General features: G+C 45.8%; 1 protein-coding gene across 2 annotated transcripts in view; it reads right to left on the bottom strand.

Moving 5' to 3' along the window:
* Positions 1-25: 25 nt before the first annotated feature.
* The window catches only part of rock2a (rho-associated, coiled-coil containing protein kinase 2a), a 31,796-nt gene continuing 10,033 nt past the window's right edge, over positions 26-21,788 (bottom strand). The window contains exons 2-33 of one of the 2 annotated variants that reach the window (XR_015109665.1): positions 16,895-16,976; positions 16,642-16,742; positions 16,285-16,422; positions 15,317-15,577; positions 14,880-15,024; positions 14,624-14,762; positions 13,387-13,478; positions 13,112-13,271; positions 12,970-13,028; positions 12,040-12,124; positions 11,916-11,964; positions 11,386-11,521; positions 10,805-10,896; positions 9,686-9,932; positions 9,440-9,546; positions 9,176-9,335; positions 8,751-8,911; positions 8,347-8,531; positions 8,191-8,260; positions 7,355-7,458; positions 6,499-6,685; positions 6,327-6,420; positions 5,789-5,883; positions 5,499-5,690; positions 5,147-5,315; positions 4,886-4,956; positions 4,707-4,795; positions 4,494-4,572; positions 4,110-4,377; positions 3,793-4,006; positions 2,472-2,591; positions 26-1,883 (exon numbers count right to left, since the gene is read on the bottom strand). Coding sequence is in view for 1 of the 2 variants with exons in the window: in XM_086181827.1 (XP_086037953.1) it covers positions 2,939-3,017; positions 3,793-4,006; positions 4,110-4,377; positions 4,494-4,572; positions 4,707-4,795; positions 4,886-4,956; positions 5,147-5,315; positions 5,499-5,690; positions 5,789-5,883; positions 6,327-6,420; positions 6,499-6,685; positions 7,355-7,458; positions 8,191-8,260; positions 8,347-8,531; positions 8,751-8,911; positions 9,176-9,335; positions 9,440-9,546; positions 9,686-9,932; positions 10,805-10,896; positions 11,386-11,521; positions 11,916-11,964; positions 12,040-12,124; positions 12,970-13,028; positions 13,112-13,271; positions 13,387-13,478; positions 14,624-14,762; positions 14,880-15,024; positions 15,317-15,577; positions 16,285-16,422; positions 16,642-16,742; positions 16,895-16,976 (4,110 nt within the window). In the remaining variant the exon portion in view is untranslated. Of the gene's footprint in view, positions 1,884-2,471; positions 2,592-2,938; positions 3,018-3,792; positions 4,007-4,109; positions 4,378-4,493; positions 4,573-4,706; positions 4,796-4,885; positions 4,957-5,146; positions 5,316-5,498; positions 5,691-5,788; positions 5,884-6,326; positions 6,421-6,498; positions 6,686-7,354; positions 7,459-8,190; positions 8,261-8,346; positions 8,532-8,750; positions 8,912-9,175; positions 9,336-9,439; positions 9,547-9,685; positions 9,933-10,804; positions 10,897-11,385; positions 11,522-11,915; positions 11,965-12,039; positions 12,125-12,969; positions 13,029-13,111; positions 13,272-13,386; positions 13,479-14,623; positions 14,763-14,879; positions 15,025-15,316; positions 15,578-16,284; positions 16,423-16,641; positions 16,743-16,894; positions 16,977-21,788 lie in introns of those variants that run through there. The other variant, XM_086181827.1, reaches the window with a different exon arrangement.

Raw genomic sequence — 21,788 nt, 5'->3', positions numbered from 1 at the left:
TCTTAAACAAATCAAGAACCCAGAAGCACGTCCATGTCTTTATTGTTGAAGTGGTTATTATTATAGAACTGTTCGATAGCAAACATGCAATCTGAATGAAGAGCCCTTAAATACAAAGTGGACACAGCTGTATAAATAATATGTGCTCTGTATGGCATGTAAAATATATACTGTGTATATTTATATGTATAAAACATGCTTCTTGGTTAAAGGAGAGCACTCTCACACACACACACACACACACACACACACACACACGCGCACACACTCACACAGTTACTCTCCATCTGTTATATGAGCCACGTACACACAACAATGTGCCCAAACTCTAGCGTCTGGTTCCTTTTAATACAAAAATATCACAACAAACACATGTAGAAAAAAAACAAACCCTTCAATGGAATAGTATGTTGATTGGAGTATGACAGCAAACCTTCATGGATCATTTCCCCTCAGTGTCTCAGGATTCCCAACTACATATCGTCATCGGTGGCGTTGGAGTGCGTGAGACATGCAGGGGCGCCGGTGCTCGCGGGGGGGGGGGGTCAAGTATATTTGGATAGAAGTGATACAATGCCTGTGTGTCGTCTCTGGTGAAGCCCAGATGTACATTCAAACAACAAAGGGAGCAGAGCTCGAATCCGAGAAGCGTTAACGGTGCACCCCTTGAATTCAGTAAACATCAAACCTCAGAACTGACAGTGCAGGTTTGTTGGATTATGGGATTAATCATGGGATTTCATGCCTGGCCCTGGGATTAATGCCGTTACATCAGAGTGTAACAAAGGCTTTAGTATTACCCATGATTCACAGCGAGTCCGAAATCAGAATAAGAAGCCCCCCGTTCAGGTTGTTGTGACCCGTGTGGACTCCCATTTGAAAAAAAATTGAGTCACAGCGCTAAACTACAACCTCCGTCAGAAGTTGTACTTCACCAAGTGTGTTTTCCCATTTCAAAGTACTCACAAACAGCTGTCTTTACTGCACAAATATTTCTTCCCTCCTGTGTTACTTCTTCGTGAAACCAGAAAGCAGAAAGAGCCAGCTACATATATCTAGCTCAGAGCTAACGGTGACTGAATGCTAACAATCCAAAAGCATATGCAACTGAATCAAGGTCATCGTCCGGTATAATCCACGTCTTTATTCTCAGTGAAAAGACTAAAACAGGCTTCAATACTTGACACGTTTGCTGTCGTTAGCCGTCAACATCCATTAACTGTGAGCTAAGCATTTGTGGCTGGAAAAATGAGCTCAAGAAACCCTTAAGTGAGTATTTGACGGAAAAAATATACACTTCTCAGCTGAAGTATCACTTTTAAGATATCCGGGCTCTTCAAAAAACAAACGACAGAATGGCCTCTCTCTCTTCTGAGCGTAGTATTCTAGTGTTCCCTGGAAACCCTTCATAATAGTCACAATCATTAATCACAGAATGTCTTTAAATTTGGCCACAAGAATCCCCAAAGGAGGAGAGGAAGAGGAGGTGAGTGTTGTCTTGTCAGGTCCTTCCATCAGGCAGTGTGTCCTGGTGCGAAGCGCTGAGGTAAGTGTAGCTCCTCCTACCCGGCCCGGGTCGGAGTGGGGTCCCCGCGGGAGCTGAACCAGCTCCTCCTTAAATGCTCTCGTCGAAGGCCCGAGAAAAAAAACTTGGGCTAATATGCTTAACAAGCTTCCAGCAAGCTGAGAAGATCGGGGTGGGGGTGGGGGGGACTTGAGCTAAAGGGGAACAGGCTTTTGGAAGTCTCCTGGTCTGAAGCGGGACGCGGTGGATTGGGGAGAAGTGAAGTAGAGTTCAGTGTGCTGATAACGGAGCTTTAGACAGTCTTCGATTTCAGAGGAAACACACCTCCGGCCACCTCCATGACACAGCACAGGGTTAACTAGAGGAGCAGAGAAGAAGAGTTTAGATCCAGCAGACACACGTTCATCTGTGCTGAACTAAAATACCTACAAAAAAAAAGGAAGATGCAGGAAGAGCCAGCCACGTCTCTCTAGCTTCAAGCTAATGGCGAATGGCAGCAAACGACAGCATAAACATGTCCGTGTACACAAACTCGAGCATGTGATCCAGTACGATTGACATTATCCCTACAGCTCAGACAGCTAGCAACCATTAGCTTCAAGGCAAACACACATGGCTGGCTCTTTCTGTATTATGAAGTCGCAAAGTAACACAGGAAGGGAAAAAGAGAAGCCCAAGAAGCTTCTTTGTGTGCAACTGAAAAGTGAATGCAGTTTTTGTACTGCTCTGAGTGACGCCTGATAGAACTGTAAGTACAACCTCTGTGGTCAAGTGATCCCACCAGCCCAAAGATGAGTATTAAACGTTCCGCCAACATTTTAGAACCACAGAACCCACATGAATATGTGCACATGGACGCCACCACCACTAAATAACTCCACCGGGGTGTGTCTCCGCCCCGCCATTCCGTCCGACACCAGACGCTTTTGGTTGCAAAGCAACGTACACACATCCAGGTTTTCAGTCGCGGCAAAAGGAAGCACAAGATGGGAGGAGCCATCATTTGCACCAGTGTCCGCTGTTGGAATCTTCTCGTTTCATTTTGAAGCCGTTTGACCTGCGAGGGCTGAGGTCAGAGGACGGAGGTCATGAGGGTTGAGATGCTGGACATTGAACAACAACACGGAGCCTCTGAACACTGAGAAAAGCCCAAAGAGGAAATGCTAGTGTGTCAAACATCGCGGGGGACTTTTGCTCAAACGCACTAAAGAATAACGGCAGGCGTCACCATAAAGGTGAGTCTTGAATTGCTGAGATTTCTTTTAAATACAACATCTTTTTAGGGGGGGGGCTGATTCAAAAAAGCCCCCCCCCCCCCCATTCTATGTAAGGGAATAATGTAAAGAAATAAAAGAGCGCTGCTGCCGGAGAAATCACAGCACACACAGCACACAGCGTTACCATGTGAGCTCGTCAGAAATGAATAGATGAGCAATCGTCATCGATATCATCCAAGGCCCAGTGCCAGTCTTGAAGACCCAAGTCCACATATCTGAAAGGGGAGATTAGTTTTGATGGCCAGGTGACAAACAGAACCATCCTGAGTTGACCCCGGAGGAAAACCTCCCTCAGCAGGTTGTCACGTTCTCTCGAAACCACCTCCTGCCCAAGCTGCAGGGGATCCTGGCTCTAAGAACATTATATTCTATATTCCATTACAGGAGGAGCTCCGCTGCATAAATATGGAGCAGTTCAACACGACTCGCCGCTCCCTGTATGGACTCATCCTCTGTCTGGTTACAGAGGAGCAGCTTTTTCAACATCTGCAGGATAAGCTGGCTGTAAGACGGGTGCTGGCCCTTTCTGACGTTCCACCTGTAGCACGTATACTCACAGTCCACCTCACTAGAATACTTCCTCTACCCTGTGTTTAAGTAATGCTACACCCACAACATGTATTTTGCTTTTCAAGTACTCCCAAATACCTGTCTTTAGCTTGTTTTTTTTCCCTCCTGTGCAGAAAGAGCCAGTGTTGTATATTTAGCTTGAAGCTAATGGATGCTAATGGCTAAGGAAGTCATGCGGGAGGGAGAAAATGTCTCCACGAGCTAAAGGCACTTATTTGTACTTGGAAGGCAAAACAACTTTTTTAGGTGAAGTATTACTTTACCAACCTACCTACTAGTTTTTCCTCACTGGGGTCCACATGGTCAAACGGAAAAACAGAAATAAACAAAAGCAAATTCATGATGTCTAAAGCAGGACACTCTTTTAGTTTTTTTGAAGCCCACTTACAAATTAAAAACTATAAATGTAATGGGTCCGACCTGCTCTTGCTGGTGGGGAGCTGTCGACTGGGCCTCCTCATAGACTGGCTAGGCTGGACCTTCATGGAGGCTCGTGGCGAGGAGCGTGCAAACTGCTCGGGCGGCGGCGGCTTCTTGGGAATCTTCTTGACCAGCCGGCTCACCCACTTCTGCTGCTCCTCCTGGGACACGGCCAGCAGGAGCAGGTTCTTGGCTGTAGACACGTCGTAGTTCACTGGAGGAGAGGTGGATTTTTAAATCATCAACACTCACACTTACAAGAAGTCTCCAAACCATAAAATCTTGGCTCTTGTTAATGTCAAATATCGATATTTCACCTTTACAGGGGGCAATGATCTCCTCCTTCTTGTCCATATGGTCCTTGTGGCATTTGATGTGGCAGCGCCGACATTCTAGAGCCGGTGGCGGCTTGAACATGTTCCATAGCGGCTTGGTGCAGGCCTCGCAGTTGGTGGGGAAGTGATACAGCGTGGGGATGAACTCGTGACCTTTGTGGCAGAAGTAGCTCGACTTCTCCCCGATGGGCAGCGGCTCCACAGGGAACTCTGGCTCTTTTTTGCTCTCGCCTTCGTTGGCGTAAAGAATCTGGGGATTTGACAGAGGGGGGTGAAGGTAATCGTTTTAATTTTGCTTTTCACACACGACGCCAAACAACCCCTCCAGAATATCGATGCTAAATCCACACTGCGACAAAGACGAACCTGGAATATCCTGGGAATCTCTTTGGCATCAGCCCGATAAACGTCCGTCTGAGTGACGGGCCTCACATGGAAGAGTTTGCTGTGGAGAGGAAGGAAAGTCCTCAAACGTTCCTTTATCACAACAATTCAGCTGTGCATTGATCAACAAGAGCACCCTCAGTAATTAACACACCGACGCCGACAGCCGGGGCCACCTGAAGGTTTTGTACTCACTCTATATCCAGCACCATGTAAGGAATGGACTGCTCTCGGTCCTGCTCGCTGTTGTAAAAGAGAATCTTCTTGCTGCTCACCACAACATACTAGAGTAAACAGGGAGAAAAACACGGTAAGGAAACACGTGTGTCAAGAAGATGATGCACTGTACATTGCGTCAGTTTCACTCTGTTGACCTTTTTCTCCCATCCAAACTTCTTGGTGTTGTTGCGTACAGGGAGAGAGAGCCATCCTTCCAGCCTGGTTTCTGAGCAGGCAAAAGAAAAAAACAGAGGCGTTAGAAGAAAAAGAAAGAAAATGTTCCTGGTGGCTAAAGAAAGATGAGACCTAAGTCCCTTCTTGAGGTAACGTTGCTCAAAACTTGAGCAATTTATCCTTTGCTATTTTTACAAAACTGAAATTCAACTCAAACTCTGACCCCGTGACTGAACTTTTACCTGTGTACGCATCGTCAGTATCAAACTCCGGGCCGCTGCTGACGCTGGCCGAGTCCATGGACTGAACGCTGAGCGACTGCAGGAGATTCCTCAGCTGCTCGATGTCACTGTCCTTGCTGTCCAGCGCCATCTGCAGCTCGATACGCATCTGACTCTCATCCGCCAGTTGCTACAAATGGAGAGGGAGACGAGTCGGGTCAGATACACTGCAGAGGGCAGGAGGTTGGTCGCATGCGCACTTCTGTCATTTTACAAATTTGCACAGACATACAAGATTTGACGAAATGTCACGTGCATTCTCTCTACTAAGCCTTCAAACGTGTGAATTCTGAGGTCTGCTGGCGTTACTGACCGCCTGCATCTCGTTGATCTCCCTCTGGTATTTGATGATGGTGCTGTTGAGCTTTTCCTTCTCCAACCTCAGCTCCAACTGCAGCTTCCTGTTCTCTTTCTCCTTTCGCCGCATGTCTGTGTCGTTGCCACGGCGACTGCTCCCACCTCGTACCTCCTTCCTGTTCATGATCTCTGCCAGCTTATTGACAGCCTGTAGATGGACGTGCGACACCACTGTTGAGAGCTCTTCACCCACCCATCACGGCTGTCTCGTCTCGACCTTTGTCTCCGGACGTTTTCAACACCCACCTGAGTTTTCAGCGTCCGCTCTGACTGCAGCTGCTTCTCAAACGCCTGCTTCATCTGGCTGATCTGCTGCTCCCAGTCCTTTGACTTCTCCATTTCTGAGGTAAAGAATTACAAATGTAACAACCGTACTTTCGAAGGCCCAACTGATAAGTTGGCCAGGCGAAATCGGCAAATATAAGCAATTAATCCAGCAATAATAGCTAATGTGAACATGTCCAGGCTAAGCGGTTTGCTTTTCTTTAAAAAATAAATACATTTTTAAATCATTGCCTCATTTGCCCAGTAGAGTGCGCTGTGCATGAAAAGTTCTACTCCAACACCCTTGACACAGGTGTTGGGAACAAAATTCTTAACGCAATGAAGTCTTTCTGTCAATCCATGCATTTATCAGAATAAAATAGAATAAAGTCACCTGATTCCCCCATCATCTGATTTTTTTTAATTGGCATGGGCCCCACAATATCACAGTATTATAATATCAATATCAACTAAATGTATGATACGGTGATATAGTTCCTGTCTGAACCATTGTAATTACCCTCTATGGCCTCCTTCAGTTTGTTGTTCAGCTCCTCCTTCTCGTTGGCCAGGTTGGCAACGTCACTGGTCAAAGTTCTATTGGCCTCCTCCAGCTGCAACAACAAGACAAACCATCGTATCTGCAATATTAGGAGAAACCCTACCACCTGTCACGTCCTCGCCTCGCTTACCGAGCTGACGGTGACGTCCTTCTCAGACAGCTCCTGGCGATGGCGGGCCATCATCTCCTTCAGCTCCAGCTCTTTCATGATCTTTTCCTTCTCCAGGTCGGAGTACTGCTCCTCAGCGATGGAGCGCGCCAGCTGCTCCGAGTCGGCTTTGGTCAGTGTGATTTCCAGCTGAGCCGCCAGAGAATCCCTAAAAGACATGCAAATGGTTATTATTAACAGTACGTGATTAAAAAGCTGTAATTCAGACGTGTAAATGAACCACCCCTCATCCCTGTTAACCCCGGACTGTCTGCAGGATTACAGAAAAAAAATTATCCTGCTGATTTGCATAAAAACTTTGGAGGGTGGAGCTCAGGCCAGGGAGGAAATCATTATATTTTAGGGCAGATCCAGAATGTTTAACCCCGAATGCTCAACACAAACCGCTGGAACAATTCTGGCGACAGTGCTTCAATCAAAAAGTGTATTTTGCTTTTCAAGCACTCATAGACATGTGCCTTGAGCACCACTTTTTTTCTTTCCCTCCTGCATTACTTCATTTGGACTCCAGAATGCAGGAAGAAGCAACCACGTATATTTAGCTTGAAGCTAACAGCTCCAGAAGGTTTACCGTTTACAAAATTTTACAAAATTTCAGATGCACCATCTGGTAAAATCCACATCTTCTTCACCCAACTGTATGCTCAGTAATCCAAAAAGTCTTTCCATTTAAACTAAAAACAAACTAATAACACTTCTGGTTCACTGTTGGGGGGGGGGGGGGACAAACATCTTTGTGAGCTTCAAAATACTCAAAAATGTAGGATTTTGTGTCGAAATACTTGTAGTAAAACAAGATATATTAAAGAGAAAGCACCTCTCCTCCTGCAGCTCCTGCAGAGACTGCTGCACTTCTTTGTAGAGTTTGTTCCTCTCCTCACACTCCTCCTTGAGCTCACGCACCTGGGTCTTGTATAGTGTCTAGAAAACACAAAACACAGGTCACGGACACGCAGGTCGTTTGTTTACACTGCTTTGCAAATCTCTCCAACTGATGATACATGATTCTACATTTCCACGACTAAGATGACAAATGGAGACTTGGTATGTACTCTGCAGTGTGGACAGACGCATAAAGCTACACTGCGACAACAAAACTGGCAATTGTAAGGTCGTATTTCATGAAAAAAAATGTAGTAAATGGTTTCCCACTGATATGTTTTATCAGCCTCTACCATTGCTGCTTCATGTTCTCAGCAGTTGGTCGATATTATTACTGTTGTTGTTCGTGTCTCTTATAATATGACTGCTGTTATTGTTTGTTGATGTTTCAGCCACTGGGAGACTGCTCACGTTAGCTTTCTACCACAGCCTTGGGTTTTTATAGGTTTGCTGGCCATCAATAGCAGAACGATTTCATATAAACTGTTGTTGCAACCAGAGAGCAGTTATATGACATTTATTTGATGTTATCCTCCTCCTGAGACAGACCTCTGTAAGATTACAAATCTCTGAGCTGCTGAACCATGTCGTGTCGCCTAACTCTGAATCAGGTAAACCCCCGGAGAGAGTGGTAGCGGACCTGCTCTATTTAAAAAGTGTCATCAGATGACTTTGTCTCGGATTTGGCGTTACATAAATAAAACTGACGTGTGTCAACCACTCAGTGCACTCATACAGCAAAGGAGAGCTGTATGAGCTGTACAGACTCACAGAGAAATACTGCTCCGCTTCTAACTGGTCCTGTAATTCCTTCATTTGCCCGTCTGTGTCTTGTCTTTCCCTGTGGACAGAAGTAAAGGTCAGTCGTCCGCTGGTCTAAATGTGAGGGCGGATACGATCGGTCAGAGGAGATTCAAAGGAACTGACTTGCGCAGCTCGAGGTTCTGTTTTTCTAAGCTGCGTTTAATGTCCAGCAGGTGATTGGTTTCCTGCTTGAGCTGCTTTTCAGAAGTTCTCAGAGAGTTGAGTTGTTGGTTCTGGGCCTTCAGGTCGTTCTGTGTCAGGTTACGCTTCTGGGTCTCCTGCTCGATCTTCAGCGTCAGGTTCTTCACCTGAAGGGATGGACAAAACACCGAAATGAGGAGGAATGGCTGTATTTTTATTGCTTCCCTTGGTATTGTTTCTCAGCTTCCTGTTTTTGTCTGCTGAATTATTTGATAAAGGTCAGAGCTGACTGAGCGTTATACAGGCTGCAGGTTCCTGGCAAGGGAGGTTAATATCTAAACACACTCAAAGCTCTTCTCTTGCACAGAATATAAACGACCACTTGCCTCCTCGGTGAGGTGGTCCTTGTGTCGCCGCAGCTCGTCCAGTTTCTGCAGAGCTTGTTTATAATCACAGTCCATCATGCTGCTGTGCTTCTCCAGCTCCAGTATTCTGTTCTCCAGCCGCAGCTTCGCCGCTCGCTCCTCCGCCAGCTTCTGCTCTATCTCTGAAGAGGGCACAGGGAGATGACGTAACTAAAGAATCTCAGGTACCAACGAAGGAAAACAACACAACAGGATACATGTAAAAACAGCTGTGTCTCTTGGAAGAGATCGCAAATCCTGACCCGCACCTGACTGAAGTACGTCAGCATTTGTTCGTTGAATCTGTCCACTGCATTTATGATTGCAAGCATAAAACGTTTTTTTATGTGTAAATTGAAAATTGCACAATCGTCATGAGCCTCCTACAGGATAGAACAGAGTCTCACCCTTCATGGACTCTGACTTGGCGCCCTCGATGGTGACTTTGATCTTGCTCTTGTCTGCCAGCAGGGCCCTGGTGGCCTTATGAGAGGTCTCCTCCTGCTCCAGCTCCTGCTGAAGCACCTTCAGCTTGTAGGTCAAATCAATTTCCTTGTTGCTCTTCTCCTGCAGAGTCAACAAGAGCAGAGGTGTGACGGAGCTCCCAGAGTCTAATCGGCCCTGACAATGACAAAGGTGCAGATGGAGAAGGAGTGCTCATGTCGGTTTACCTTCTCCAGGTCAGTCAGTTTCTCCTGGAGCTGTCTCTTCTCAGTCTCCACTTTGGACAGAGCTTGTCTCTGCTGACGGGCCTCCTCCTCAAGACCAGAGATTCGCCCTGAAATACAGCAAGAAAAATTAATAAAGCACAAGTAAAATCTGCTGACGTCTTTGTGTTTTCACAATCAAGGCACTGTTTAGAGTAATTTTGCAAGGTGTTAAATACTCTCGCTGAGAACAGCCTTGATGTCACCCACCCATCAGGTCACTGATGGTCTCGGAGCCCTGGCTGTGCTCCCTCCGCTCCGTCTCCAGCGCCGCCTGCAGACTGATGCATTCCTTCTCCAGGCTCAGCTTGCTGCGCTCCAGCAGGCAGCATTTGTCCTGCAACTCACGTACGTTGGCCTCCAGCTGCTGCAGCTGTTTGCTGCTCTCCGTCTGGGTTTTACGGAGCCTCGTCGCCGCCTCCGATTCCGCCCGCAGCAACGCGTTGGCTTCCTCCAGCTGATGGAAGACAATAGCTGCGGTTTTATAAAACATTTTTACGTGAACAGTAACCCATAAAATACAGCAGGCGTGTATACAGGGCGACGCGTCAGCAGAGTGGAGCGGGTCTTTGTACCTGCTACATCTGTGCTGCAGGCAGCTGTGTCCCTGTTGACATTCCAGGAGTTTTCACAGACATGATCAGCTGCTCTATGTGTACTAGTAACTTCAGCATCATGGGTACACATTGATTTACCGTTTCTATTTAATGGGTATTATGAAAGACACTGTGTTCTACTGCTGTCTAACAGAGCTCTTGATACACTGAGGTTCTATCTAGTCCCTTTAATTCTATATACCTGAAGGACCCCATTGTAGCGTGGACAAAAAGAATAATAAAGAGCAGTCACATTTGAGAGAGGAAATATTTAGGTCACCATGAGTTGTTACCAAGGTAACAGCTTCTCTTCCTGGGGTCCATCTCGATGGAACATCTCCTCTAACACACAGGTATTTTTGAGGGACATTGCCATGATTTTTTCCAAAACATTTCCTGACCTCGAGATTGCCATTTCCTAATTGCATCGACTTTTTCAGAGTTCTTACAACCACATCAACTCTGGGTAAGTTAAGTATAAGCTGAATTATTGATTTTATGAATAAGCCGTAGCGATGCATATTCCCAAGCATGCTTTAAATCCACCATATCTTCACTCTTTAATAAAGATATGTCACTGCAACACCGTGTTCGTGATCCAGTGACTCAAAATAGAATCAGGGCTAAAAGAAACTACATGATTCATGAAAGATATGGAATATTAATTCACTGTCTCCAACAGAGGGCAGCTCCTTGTTTGTGTCCAAAGATGGTAAAACGCTGAGCCACTGACCTGTTTCTGCAGGTGGATGTTCTTCTCATTGGAAATGTGTGAATTCTGGTTTCTTCTTTTCATGTCATCCAGCTGATCTCGAAGGTTGTTTACTGAGACACACAGGAGGAAAAAAGGCAACAATACTGTGAGCGACTTTTTCGTTTTGTTTTAACTACATGGTAAAACACTACGCAGACAAGTCATGTTCCCGATGCAGTTTACGCTCCACTATAAAGACAACAGGTTGGAAATGGTCACCCCAACCCTCCAAACAGAGGAAACATACACAACAAACGCTGGAACACTCCCCCCCCCCCCCCCCGAGAAAAATATCCCCTATTTGACAAACATGATGTTATGATACCATGTTCATGATAGTGGCCAGACGATGGCAGTGTTGGCCATCGTATCAGGCTACAAGCGTCTATCAAAACCATTTTCACCCCAATAATAAACCAACAAGAAATGTTCTCATGTCGATCCTTCAGTTGTTAACGACGAGTCTTAACAGCCATCGACTGTGGTCTAACAATTAGTGCGTCATAGCTCTTTAGGGATCTCTCAGTGGTATGGTTGACAGTAAGCAGTGTACAGAACACCTTCGTTCTCCAGGCAGCGCTTCCTGTCGGCCTCATTCTCGGCCTTGCGGTTGCTCTCCAGGCTCTTGTGCTGCAGCAGGGCCTTCTCTCTCTCCAGCTGCCTCAGACTGGACTCCAGATTCTTCCTGCTGCTCACCTAGAATCAATCACACCGCACATTGTTCTGCATGTCCTGCAGGACCGGTTTCATGCTCCTGTTACTATATAACTCTCTGTATGAGGGACTGCTCCTCAGAATCTAAGTGCAAGCCCAATCCCAGCTGACATTTTAATGAGGCCGTTACAATTCTGCAAGTGAACCTCAGTGATCCGACACAGTCACTTTCAACAGAGACACGGTCAGATGAATCGTGATAAGTCATTACTGACTCAAATACAGTTGGTGGGAAAAGACATAAAACTCAATGAAGGGGATGGAAGTTGAACAATTCCAGGGGGAGAAAATGGGTCATTGCACTGACGGCAAATATTAAAAAGAAGGAGCCAGAAATCTTCAGCGTCTGTGCTCTAACTGCCAGTTGTCAGCCTACCTCTTCCTCAAGTTCTTTGGAGATTTTTTCTAGACGACTGGTAGCAGCTCTGTGGAGGGAGAACAGATAAACATTCGTGAGAACTCAGACAAACCTCAGCTAATCTCAGGTGACGCCGCTGTACCTGTACTTGTGCTCTATGTCATCTTTGACTTGCTTCTCATTGTTCAGTTTCACCTCCAGCTGGCCGAGTTTCTTCTGCAGTGCTGCTGACTGAAGACAAGAGAGGCACAAATCACTCACACGTGACTCGAGGGAACCTTTGAGCTTGAACCGTCTTGACTTTAACATGGAGGATACGCTTTCAAACCGAGCCTCGACCGTCTCAGTGAAACACAGCGAGACGAGTTATTAAACCGTCAAACGCCTCCAATTATGAGAACACGGTTTTAGTTCTTGAATGTGTTGTATCCCTTCATGGGAGGAAGTCTATACTTCAAGGAGCAAAGTTAAAAAGGGTTCACCAGATTAACTCTTAGTCCTACCACTTAAAGCTGCTTTCCTCTTTCAGTTTATCCAAGACGACTGAAATTCTACCAAAGTGCTTCTAAATCACGGGATCAGAGAAGGTAATCCTTTAAACATCTTATGAAGCTGAATTGATCACAATATCAGCCGCCCTGTTGTGAGTGGCGGGTTTATTCACGGCTCGTCATTGTTCCGCTTGACGAACCCGAAGTGAGTCGGCCATGTTGTTTCAGCCTCGCTCGCGAAAAATGACCGTGGCATCCGAGTAAAGTTGCTCTGGCAAAAAGATGGCGTGCGCTCCTCCCAGATCAAGACTTCAGGGCTTTGGATGTTGTTTTCTGTGACTGTAATTTTGTGTCAAATGTGTTATTTTGTTTCTTGTATTACAAAGTTTCATTATCATCATCATCATCAATCAGTGGCAAGCAACCCCGCTACCCCCCCACACACACACACCAACAGCTTGGTACATTCTTAGTCAGCGACACCTCGAGTACGTGGACGTGAAAAGTTATGCCACCTTTATTTGAGTCGTGTGACGTTCAACTGTTAAGTGGTGGCCTGTTGTGTGTGAAGTGAGAAGTACTTGCCTCTCCTTTTGAATTCTCATGAGTAACTGAGGAGTTGTTGGATGCATTTAGTAACCTGAGAAACAAACAAACAAACCAACACACATGTAAACAGAGCAGTGACCCGTGTTGACTGTGCGTATGCGGGGGTCGGCTTACTGGTCCTCCTTGAAGTAGGTGAAGCCCACAAAGGGCAGCTGATTTCCAACGAAGGCCTTCGGTGTGGGGAACGTCTCCACGTCACCTTTGTCATCTTCAATCTCATCGAAGTTACTGGTGTCGATGTCGCTGCTCAGCTCCGGGACGACGGGTGCCACCGCTGAGGGAGAGAGCAGGAGAAAGGAAGGAGATGTTCTGTAAATTATCTTAACGCCCTGCAGCAGGTAAAAAGCTGATCTTATACGTTCAGGTGAGGCTGCTGGCTGGACACTAACAGTCTCTGATGCCATCAAAGGTCCACTGGTCATTCTTGAAGAAAGGGTGACGCTTGATTTCCTCCACGCCGTTCCTGCCCAATCGCACCTCCCTCAAAACAAAGAGAGCAAATTCAATTCAACTTCATTAATCCCACAAGGCCCAATTAGCTACGAGGACCTTGCACAAGAACGGTCCAAGTATCGCATCCAAGCACACTTGTTCATCGTGCAGCCTGAAAAAGCTAAAAACTGCACACGCAAAATTCACAAATCATGATTTCAAAAAAAAAAACAAAAAACAACCCAAGGTGGATTACAGACTGGATAAAAGAATTAGAGAGGCAGTTTGTTTAAAAAGCGGTTAAAACAAAACAGCGTCCCGATGGCAACAGAAGAAGTTCACCTTCAAGGATTTGGTTCTGACGGGATAAAACGCTCATTGCTTTACGGAGGATTTAAATCTCTTTGTTTAAGAGGAAACTCTGACCTGCTGGTTTTACAGCCTCGCAGTTACAGAAACAGCCTGAACAACAGTGTCAAAGAAAATGTCGTGAGGTTTTTGAACGAGCTGCGAGATTACGATTCCCCTCTAGATCCCCAAGACCGCCTATCGATTGATTCTCTTCGTCAGACATGAGTCAATATTCAATATTAGTACGTGAAAGTTAGTCAAGTGTGTGTGTTATGTAATCTTAGTCAAACAAACACTTGGCTGCCCTCCACTGTCATCAACGTCAGAGAACAACCTGGCAACCGCAGAGCTTTTAGCAGAATCAACAAAAACACTGAAAAAAAGCAGATTAAAATCATTTATTTCTGCACAAGCTTTAGTTAGCTTTGATACGTTTGATCAGCAGGACGCGCTTGTTGTAGGAAATGTTCTACACAAATACGCTTGACTTGACTGTGACACCACTCAGTGACGCAGCTGCCATCTTGGCTTTTGGGAGCAGGAAATAACCACGGGAGAGCGGAGCAGAGGAGCAGCAGTGGGTGGAGACGACTGGGAACCTGAGGACACTCCCATCTCTACCGGCACAGTAAAAACTAACAAACCAGTGCTAAGCTAGCGAGCTAGCTTGGTTAGTGAGGCAAATCTGCTGTTCATATCAAAGGGTACGTCACTTGAGGTGAAGCCTGGCTCACTTTTCAGTCCCGGAGGCGATGCCCTGTTCTGTTACACAGCCGACAGCACAACTTTAACATCTGACAATCTGCCTGGCTGAGCTGGCAGCCATCTTTGAGGTTTTCATACCTGTCAGTCAGGAAGGCACAGATGATATTCTTGGCATCTTTGGAGATCTCCACATCATCAGGGAAGTTGAGAGAGTTCTTATGGTCCATGATCTTACTGTAGGTTCCCACCAGCGAGTCAGCATAGAATGGCGTGTCACCTAAAAGAAGTCACAGCAGTCCAGCTATTACTGCTCTGCCCTTATAAGGAAAATATATATATACACATATAATCTCATCACAAGAAGCCCTGCGGGACTTAAAAATAATTCACTGACCAACAAGCATCTCAAAGATGAAGACCCCCACAGACCACCAGTCGCACTCTCTCCCATAACAGCCGTCTCCTCCCTGGGACTTCAGCACTTCAGGAGAGATGTAGTCGGGAGTACCGACAGCCGTATCACAGCGCACCATCCCAGTCTGCAACACACACCCAGGAGGGGCGACACGTTTTCACATCACGTCTCCTCTAAAAACAACTGATAACGGCAGAATCAATATTAATATAAATATCATTACAGCACAGCTTTGAAGGCTGATCAAGTGCAACAAAATAATACATCTTTGCTAAGTCTTTAAAATAGATCAAAGGCGTGTGATACGGTCACACTTTCTGCACCACAAGCCACACAGCTGTCGGCAAACAAAAGACAGAAACTAGAGGGGCACAACTTCGATGGAAATTTCTTTTCTTTTTATGAATTCAACTCACAGAGTCCATCTTCATACAGGTGCCAAAGTCAGCCAGCTTCAGGTGTCCGTGTCTGTCCAGCAGCATGTTGTCCGGTTTGACATCTCGATGGATGAAACCCATCGAGTGAATAGCGTCCAGAGCCAAGACCACCTCTGCTGTGTAGAACTTGGCCCATTTCTCCGGCACGTTGTAGGTGCTGGTGAGATTGACCAGGTCACCTCCCGGCATGTACTCCATCACCATGTAGAGATAGTGCTCATCTTGGAAGGCGCAGCACAACTGAGCAGGCAGACAAGACACATTCCACTTTCACTCCGGTCCCTACAGTAACCAGACTAGACCAGGAACACATGCAGGACCTGAATCTCAGTACTGCACACAATAATGAATTCCTGCTCATCCAGCATTTATAAAGTACATTCACTTCAAAGCTCTGAAGGTTTTTTTTCCCTCTATTACCCCTTTCACACTGAAAGGGGTGTGTCAAACGTGTTTGCTCGGCATGAGGGCGCATTCAAGCTTCCAGAAGACCCGGGTCTGAACTCCCGCTGCGTGCCTGTGTTTTTCTCTCTCGTACATCATCGTGCTGACAACGTCATCATTTCACATAAACGTGCGCCGGAACACTGAGATGTAAACAAACGACAACATGGACGTCGTCAAGTAGAACGTTTGCGTTGTCGTTGCGTGCATTGCAATGTTGTCTCTTTTGCAAAGCATACAAACTCTGCACAGACTGGAAAATGTCCGAGCGCTAATGCAGCGAAGGAGGATGGAGTTTTTGGCGAGTCTGGAAGGGAGCCGAAGAAGCTACAGGCGAAGCCTGACAGGCGGCACAGTGACAAAATTAGGATGCAACAGGAAGGTCGCGTGAAACCTGATACGACGCAGCAAATACAACACTCACGACACTGAGGTTGAAAGGAGTGTTGTGAAATCCAAGTCTGAAAGTCTCTGAGAACGTAATTCTGAAAAGGTGAAAATACCTGCACAACCCAGGGACTGTTGGCGAAGGCCATGATGTCTCTTTCTTCCCAGAAGAAGGCCGAGTCCGAGCGCTTGATCATCTCAAACTTGCTCAGGAGCTTCATGGCGTAGACCTTCTGAGAGGCTTTATGTCTGACCTGCAAGACGACGGTCCAAGTGAGTCGGAGCAAACTTCATGTTGAAGCAAACCGTGCGCAGCTACACGCTTCCTGTTAGCGTCACCATGAGCGCCCTCATCCAAAAACCAGTGGGATCTTTTTAAATGGGTTATGCTTATTAAATCATAGGTTATGTTGCGCTAACGCAAACCTCCTAAATGTAAGGTAAATAATATCTTGTTTCTGGCTGTTACTCACCAGCTGGACCTCGCCAAACGCCCCTCGTCCAATCACTTTAACTCTGTCAAAGTCATCAGACTTCATCTGGAGGTCTCGAACTTGTCCGATGACTTTCTCATCTGTGAGGGAATAAAATATAAATAACAAAGATTATTAAAATTAATCATGAAATTTGTCAGAAGCGCTACAACTACATTTAGCTTACAAAAAAAAAAAAAAGAAGTAAAGTTGTCACATCTCTTATTCTCACTGGCACATAAAACATACTTACATCTGTTTAAAAAGGTTTCAATATTTTTGTTCTTGCGAAGTGCAGGGTAGTCCAAGTCTAAGACCAGGGCGTTTATAGAGTCCTGAAAAAAGGATAATGCATTAACTCTGACCAACAGAAAATGAGAAGAAATATGCTTGTCAGCAAGTCTGTCCAGCGCTCAGGAAAACGATAAACGCAGAGCAGCAGTCGCTAAGATGAGGAAACTAAAGCCAGTGAGATCTGAGGGGGCAGAAGTCAGAACATCGAGGAGGTTTGTCAGCAATTAGCCAGCCAGAGGTGAGATTTACGCCTTTTTAGAAGTGTTTTCTGATTCGCCCGTCAGAGAGAAGAGGCATTGGATGGTTTTAGCAGATGTACATCATGTTTGCATGCCTCTCTGAAGGCGACATCATCCAGAATCGCACTGGGTGATGAATGAAATGAGATCATCTTGTGTCCGTCCCACAAGCGGGGGACACGTCAGGTGTTACAAGCAGCAAAAGGATGGGAAAGACAGAGCGTCAGAATGAAATGAAAAAAGAAAAAAAAGCAAACATGCAAATGAAGAGTTGAGAAAATGCACTAAAAACGTGTATAATAAAGATGCAAGGAAGCAGATATGAAAAAACAACAACATGCACAAATGGACAATGTGCAGTTATACAACTGCAAAATATAATGCAAAGTACTAAATGCAGTACGACATTATTTTGAAAATGTTACTGGACAAATGTTGGTTTAAGAGTGACTTGAGTTGGGAAATTCACATTTTTTTAAGATTATCAGTGATTTGTACGAATATTTCTTGACAACTTGTGATACCGAAATAACAAATGTTCCTGTTCTTCCTGTTCCGCACCAGTGGAATGACTGAGGAGCGTGCTGGAACATTCTGGACGCTTTCGTAAACCTACCAATTCCTCACTCCTGGGATCCCAGTAGATTTATTCTGGAGTCTAAGTGTTTCAAAAGGTAGGGTTCTAGTCTAGCGTGTGTATTTATGTGTGTGTGTAGGAACACAGGAACAAGAGGAGGGACTGGGAACCGGCCTGTCACCCCGCAGCAGCACCTTAGGTCGGCTGAGCACAGGCTGACTATCAGCACCATCCAGTCCTTCGCTAACGGGCACGGTCCGACTCAGGCCGAAGTAGGGAAACCATTTAATAAGCAAAACAGACTGATGCAGACCCCTAATCGTTACAGTATGTAACAATAAGGAAGTCATCAATCAACATTTGTCAGCTATGCATTCCTGAACGGCCTACGAGGAGCTGTTTGAAACAGGACCGAGCCAAGGTTTACAGCGGAACACAAGAACCTCACAGTGACCCGGTGGGTTATTTCAAATCCGTTTTCCAAGTAACCTTTATTCCGGCTCCGACCGCCCAGGATGGCACTGGGCTCCCTTTCTACTAATTTCTCCTCCACTTTTTGCCATCTCATTTGCCCTTTTTTTCCCCACAGCTCACTCTTATCTGCCTCTCCGGCTCCTTCCACGCAGCTTCAGTCCGTCTGCAGTGAGCTGCACACCCATGTTTCACCATCTCAACTTCACTTCCCCATTAAAGGACTAACCTCACACAAAACTACTATTTAAGGGAAAAAAATACACACTCGGGGGGGGGGGGGGGTGGATAGGGGTTTGCTTGGGTGCGTGTGCTCATACGAGGACACGAGGATCTCCCCATGAGCACAGCAATCCAGGAAACGATCCGCCCTATCCCAGGGCTGGCAGATAATTTCACTGTGTCATGGAGCCGGTCGCTGTGTTCAGCTCATTTCCTCTGAGGCCAGGCTCTCTGGTACTACTACTCTGAATTAGTCTGCAGCCAAGACAAATAAACACAACACATGCAGGACATCTGAAAAGGTGTAACCACATTAGTGCACGCAGTAGGTACACGTCAGCACAACAAAACCAGAGGAAATGTGGAGCCACCTTTGAGATTAATGCACGGTCCTGTCTAGGATTAATACGGAGACAATAAACTTTCATCTAAAATATCAGCTTAATCTTGAGCACTGGAAAAAAAAAAAAACGGCAATGAAACCATGAACATTTAATGAAATGTTTCTTTTTTTCTTTTAACAACAGCATTAAAACCGACTGCAGCGCAGCAGAAAAGGTAAAGCCAACACGCCACAGGAATTCCAAAATAAAAGGTCCAATCATGTGGCGGACCGACAGTCTACTGTTGTATTGATTATGTTGGATAGTTGATCAATGAATCAATGTATCTATTGTGTATTGTTATTCAGTTTGCTCACGGTTTGGTTTGCACTGCAGTTTTCGGCTCAGTTTCTTTTACACATTTGAGAAGAAAAACTTCCAACAGTCTGCAAAAGACAACAGAGCACAGACATGAAAAACACCTGAGCTGAAATGAATAAAATGACATCAAGAAAAGTCGTCACTCACTTTGCTGGCATTTATGTTCGGCATGGCAACAGTGGAGGTGAGAGAGCGCGCGCGCGCACACACACACACACACACACACACCGTAATCTAGCTTTTCTTTCCCTGTGGGAGCACAGAGTCGCAGTTCACGTGTGGAAATTGAAACCCCGAGTTGTGAAACGTATCTCCTGCAGTCGCTCAGTTGTGCGATCGTAGACAAAAAGCCGCAGCAGCCAGGCCACACGTGCACCTCTGCATCCAACGCTACGGGCATAAAACCTGAACAATACACACTGACAGCACACAGAGATCGAGTGTCACCAAAGAGTTCAGAAGTGTCGAGTGTGTCATTAAGGCAGAAGTCGCCGAGCACAAAACGGTCAAACAACAACATGACGTTGATTGACATGACATGATGGAAATGAACCGGTTGTAAAAACGCGTTCAGCTGCAGCAGGAGTTTATCACAGCTCTGACCGACAGCAGCCTGAGCTGACCGACTCAACCGTGTTGCTCGTTACCCGCCACTGCGGCGGCTTGGTTAACCGCAGTCACGGTGGTCACAATTCCATAAAAAAACACCAACAACCAAGCAGCCTGGCAGGTGGAGGGTAGTTGATGCTCACCAGTTTAAACTATAGAGAATCCCAGGAGGAGGAGGAGGAGAATGAGTTTCACAGATTTCCAACTTTGTACATCAAAAGTGACAAAAGCCATTTGTTGACGGTTACCTCGAGAAACATCAACAGGGTTGCAACACTTGGATTTGCTTCAGTCGTGTAGCAAACGTTCCTTCCGTCTACAAACTCACTCACTGCGACATATTATTACATCCTCAGTCATTTCTGCAGCGGACGCCACGAAACAAGATGAATCAAGTGTGGAGGCAGGATAAATAAACACGTGTTACCCTGGCGACAACAGGAGGTGCCAGGAGCTTGGAAAGAAGGGAAATTATGCTACTGGATCTTTACAAGACACACTGTTGTTGTTGTTTTATGACAAATCCAACTATTTGGATGAAGCCAAATAAGGGGATGGAGGCTAAAGTAGTAGCTGGAGGTCTCAGCTGGGCCTGGGTGTAAGTATTTCCCACGAATATAGAGGAGGAGGTTATATTTTGCTTTTGTAAATCCAGAGCCCTGGGCTGCAAACACAGAGTTGTACACATATTTGGAGATTGTGTGACAACATTTTATAGCGAAGCACAACAGGGCAAGAGCCTTGATGCAGGGGTCACGTACAGAACTGTGTTAGTCCAACATTCCTCACTTAAAAAACAAAAACGATGTTGACGCAATGATCAAAGTGACGAACTCAGAATAATAAGCGCTAGTCAACGGTAATTATTGATGCATGTTGTTGTGTTACATGTCAACTTCAGAAATGCACCTTCACTTTGTGTTTAGCTCCTAAAACCGTCAGTACGGAGCACCGGTGTTACGGAGGATCCTGCGGGTCATTCAAAACAAGCCATTTGACACGACGGAGTGACACCAGAGAAATAGCAGCGCGCGGCTCCTCCGACGTTCTTCCATTAGTGTTTCTGTAGAACAAGACTCTGGAGGACGTTTCTCAGCTGCTCAGCGGGGCCGGCTATTTATAAATATTAAATAACTGACAAGTGTCTGGGGAAGAGTAAAGCTGAATCAACGATTTAAACTGGAGTGCATCCGACACAACTGGACCTGCTCCAGATAACCGCACACCCTCCGGCGTGTACTTCTATACTGCAGCACTGCACGAGTTGTTATACATCTATTAGTTTGCAGTTGAGCGTTTTACCAAACTGCCATGCAGTAATCTAGCCCATGGATGGTTGCTTGGCAACTCCTGAAAAATACAGAGTTGAGTGGGACCGGTTGAGGCCGCAGAGAAACAGCAGGCACGCGTTTTATAAGCATTCTGTTTGAGCACATTCTAATCTTTCCCATTTTATTTACATGACCTGATCTTGACATTACTGAGCTGCCTTTCCCTCTCTATGCCTGCTCAAAACGCTTTTACGCCACATGGTACCAGCTTGACTCAGCCCTGCTTGTTTTTGGTGCCGAGGGTTTGGTTTTCAACTTCCCCCTTAAAAGTTGCATCCACACCAATGTGTTGTTTTTTTTTTGCTTTGTTTTAATAACCATGGTCTGGAAACTTCCACGATCTCCATCAACACAGGATTTTGAACACTGATAGCCGAATAAATGTACATCTATGATGACACGCCTGAAAATGTACACCACATGACCACATCCCGGGGCAAACAGGAAGCAGCATGTTTACGGTTGCAGCACAGACTGGAGCTGCATGACTAAACAAAACGTATCTACAAAAAAAAAAACACAACACATTATGTCCTTCTGCAATTTTCAGGTTGTAGGTGCAATATTTGCTAAAGATGTGTCCAAATAGCATTTTTAATTCAATACTTTGGCGCAAAGGGACAAAAACCACCAAACACCGTGGTGAGCATTTGGTAGAAGGTGCTCAATGCTTGGATGTAATCAGGACACGGACGACGAT

The sequence above is a fragment of the Aulostomus chinensis genome, chromosome 17, assembly GCF_037954235.1.
Source record: "Aulostomus chinensis isolate RoL2024-O1b breed Wild chromosome 17, RoL_Achi_v1.0, whole genome shotgun sequence".
Classification (NCBI taxonomy): domain Eukaryota; kingdom Metazoa; phylum Chordata; class Actinopteri; order Syngnathiformes; family Aulostomidae; genus Aulostomus; species Aulostomus chinensis.
This window is presented reverse-complemented; position numbering and strand designations above follow the sequence as displayed.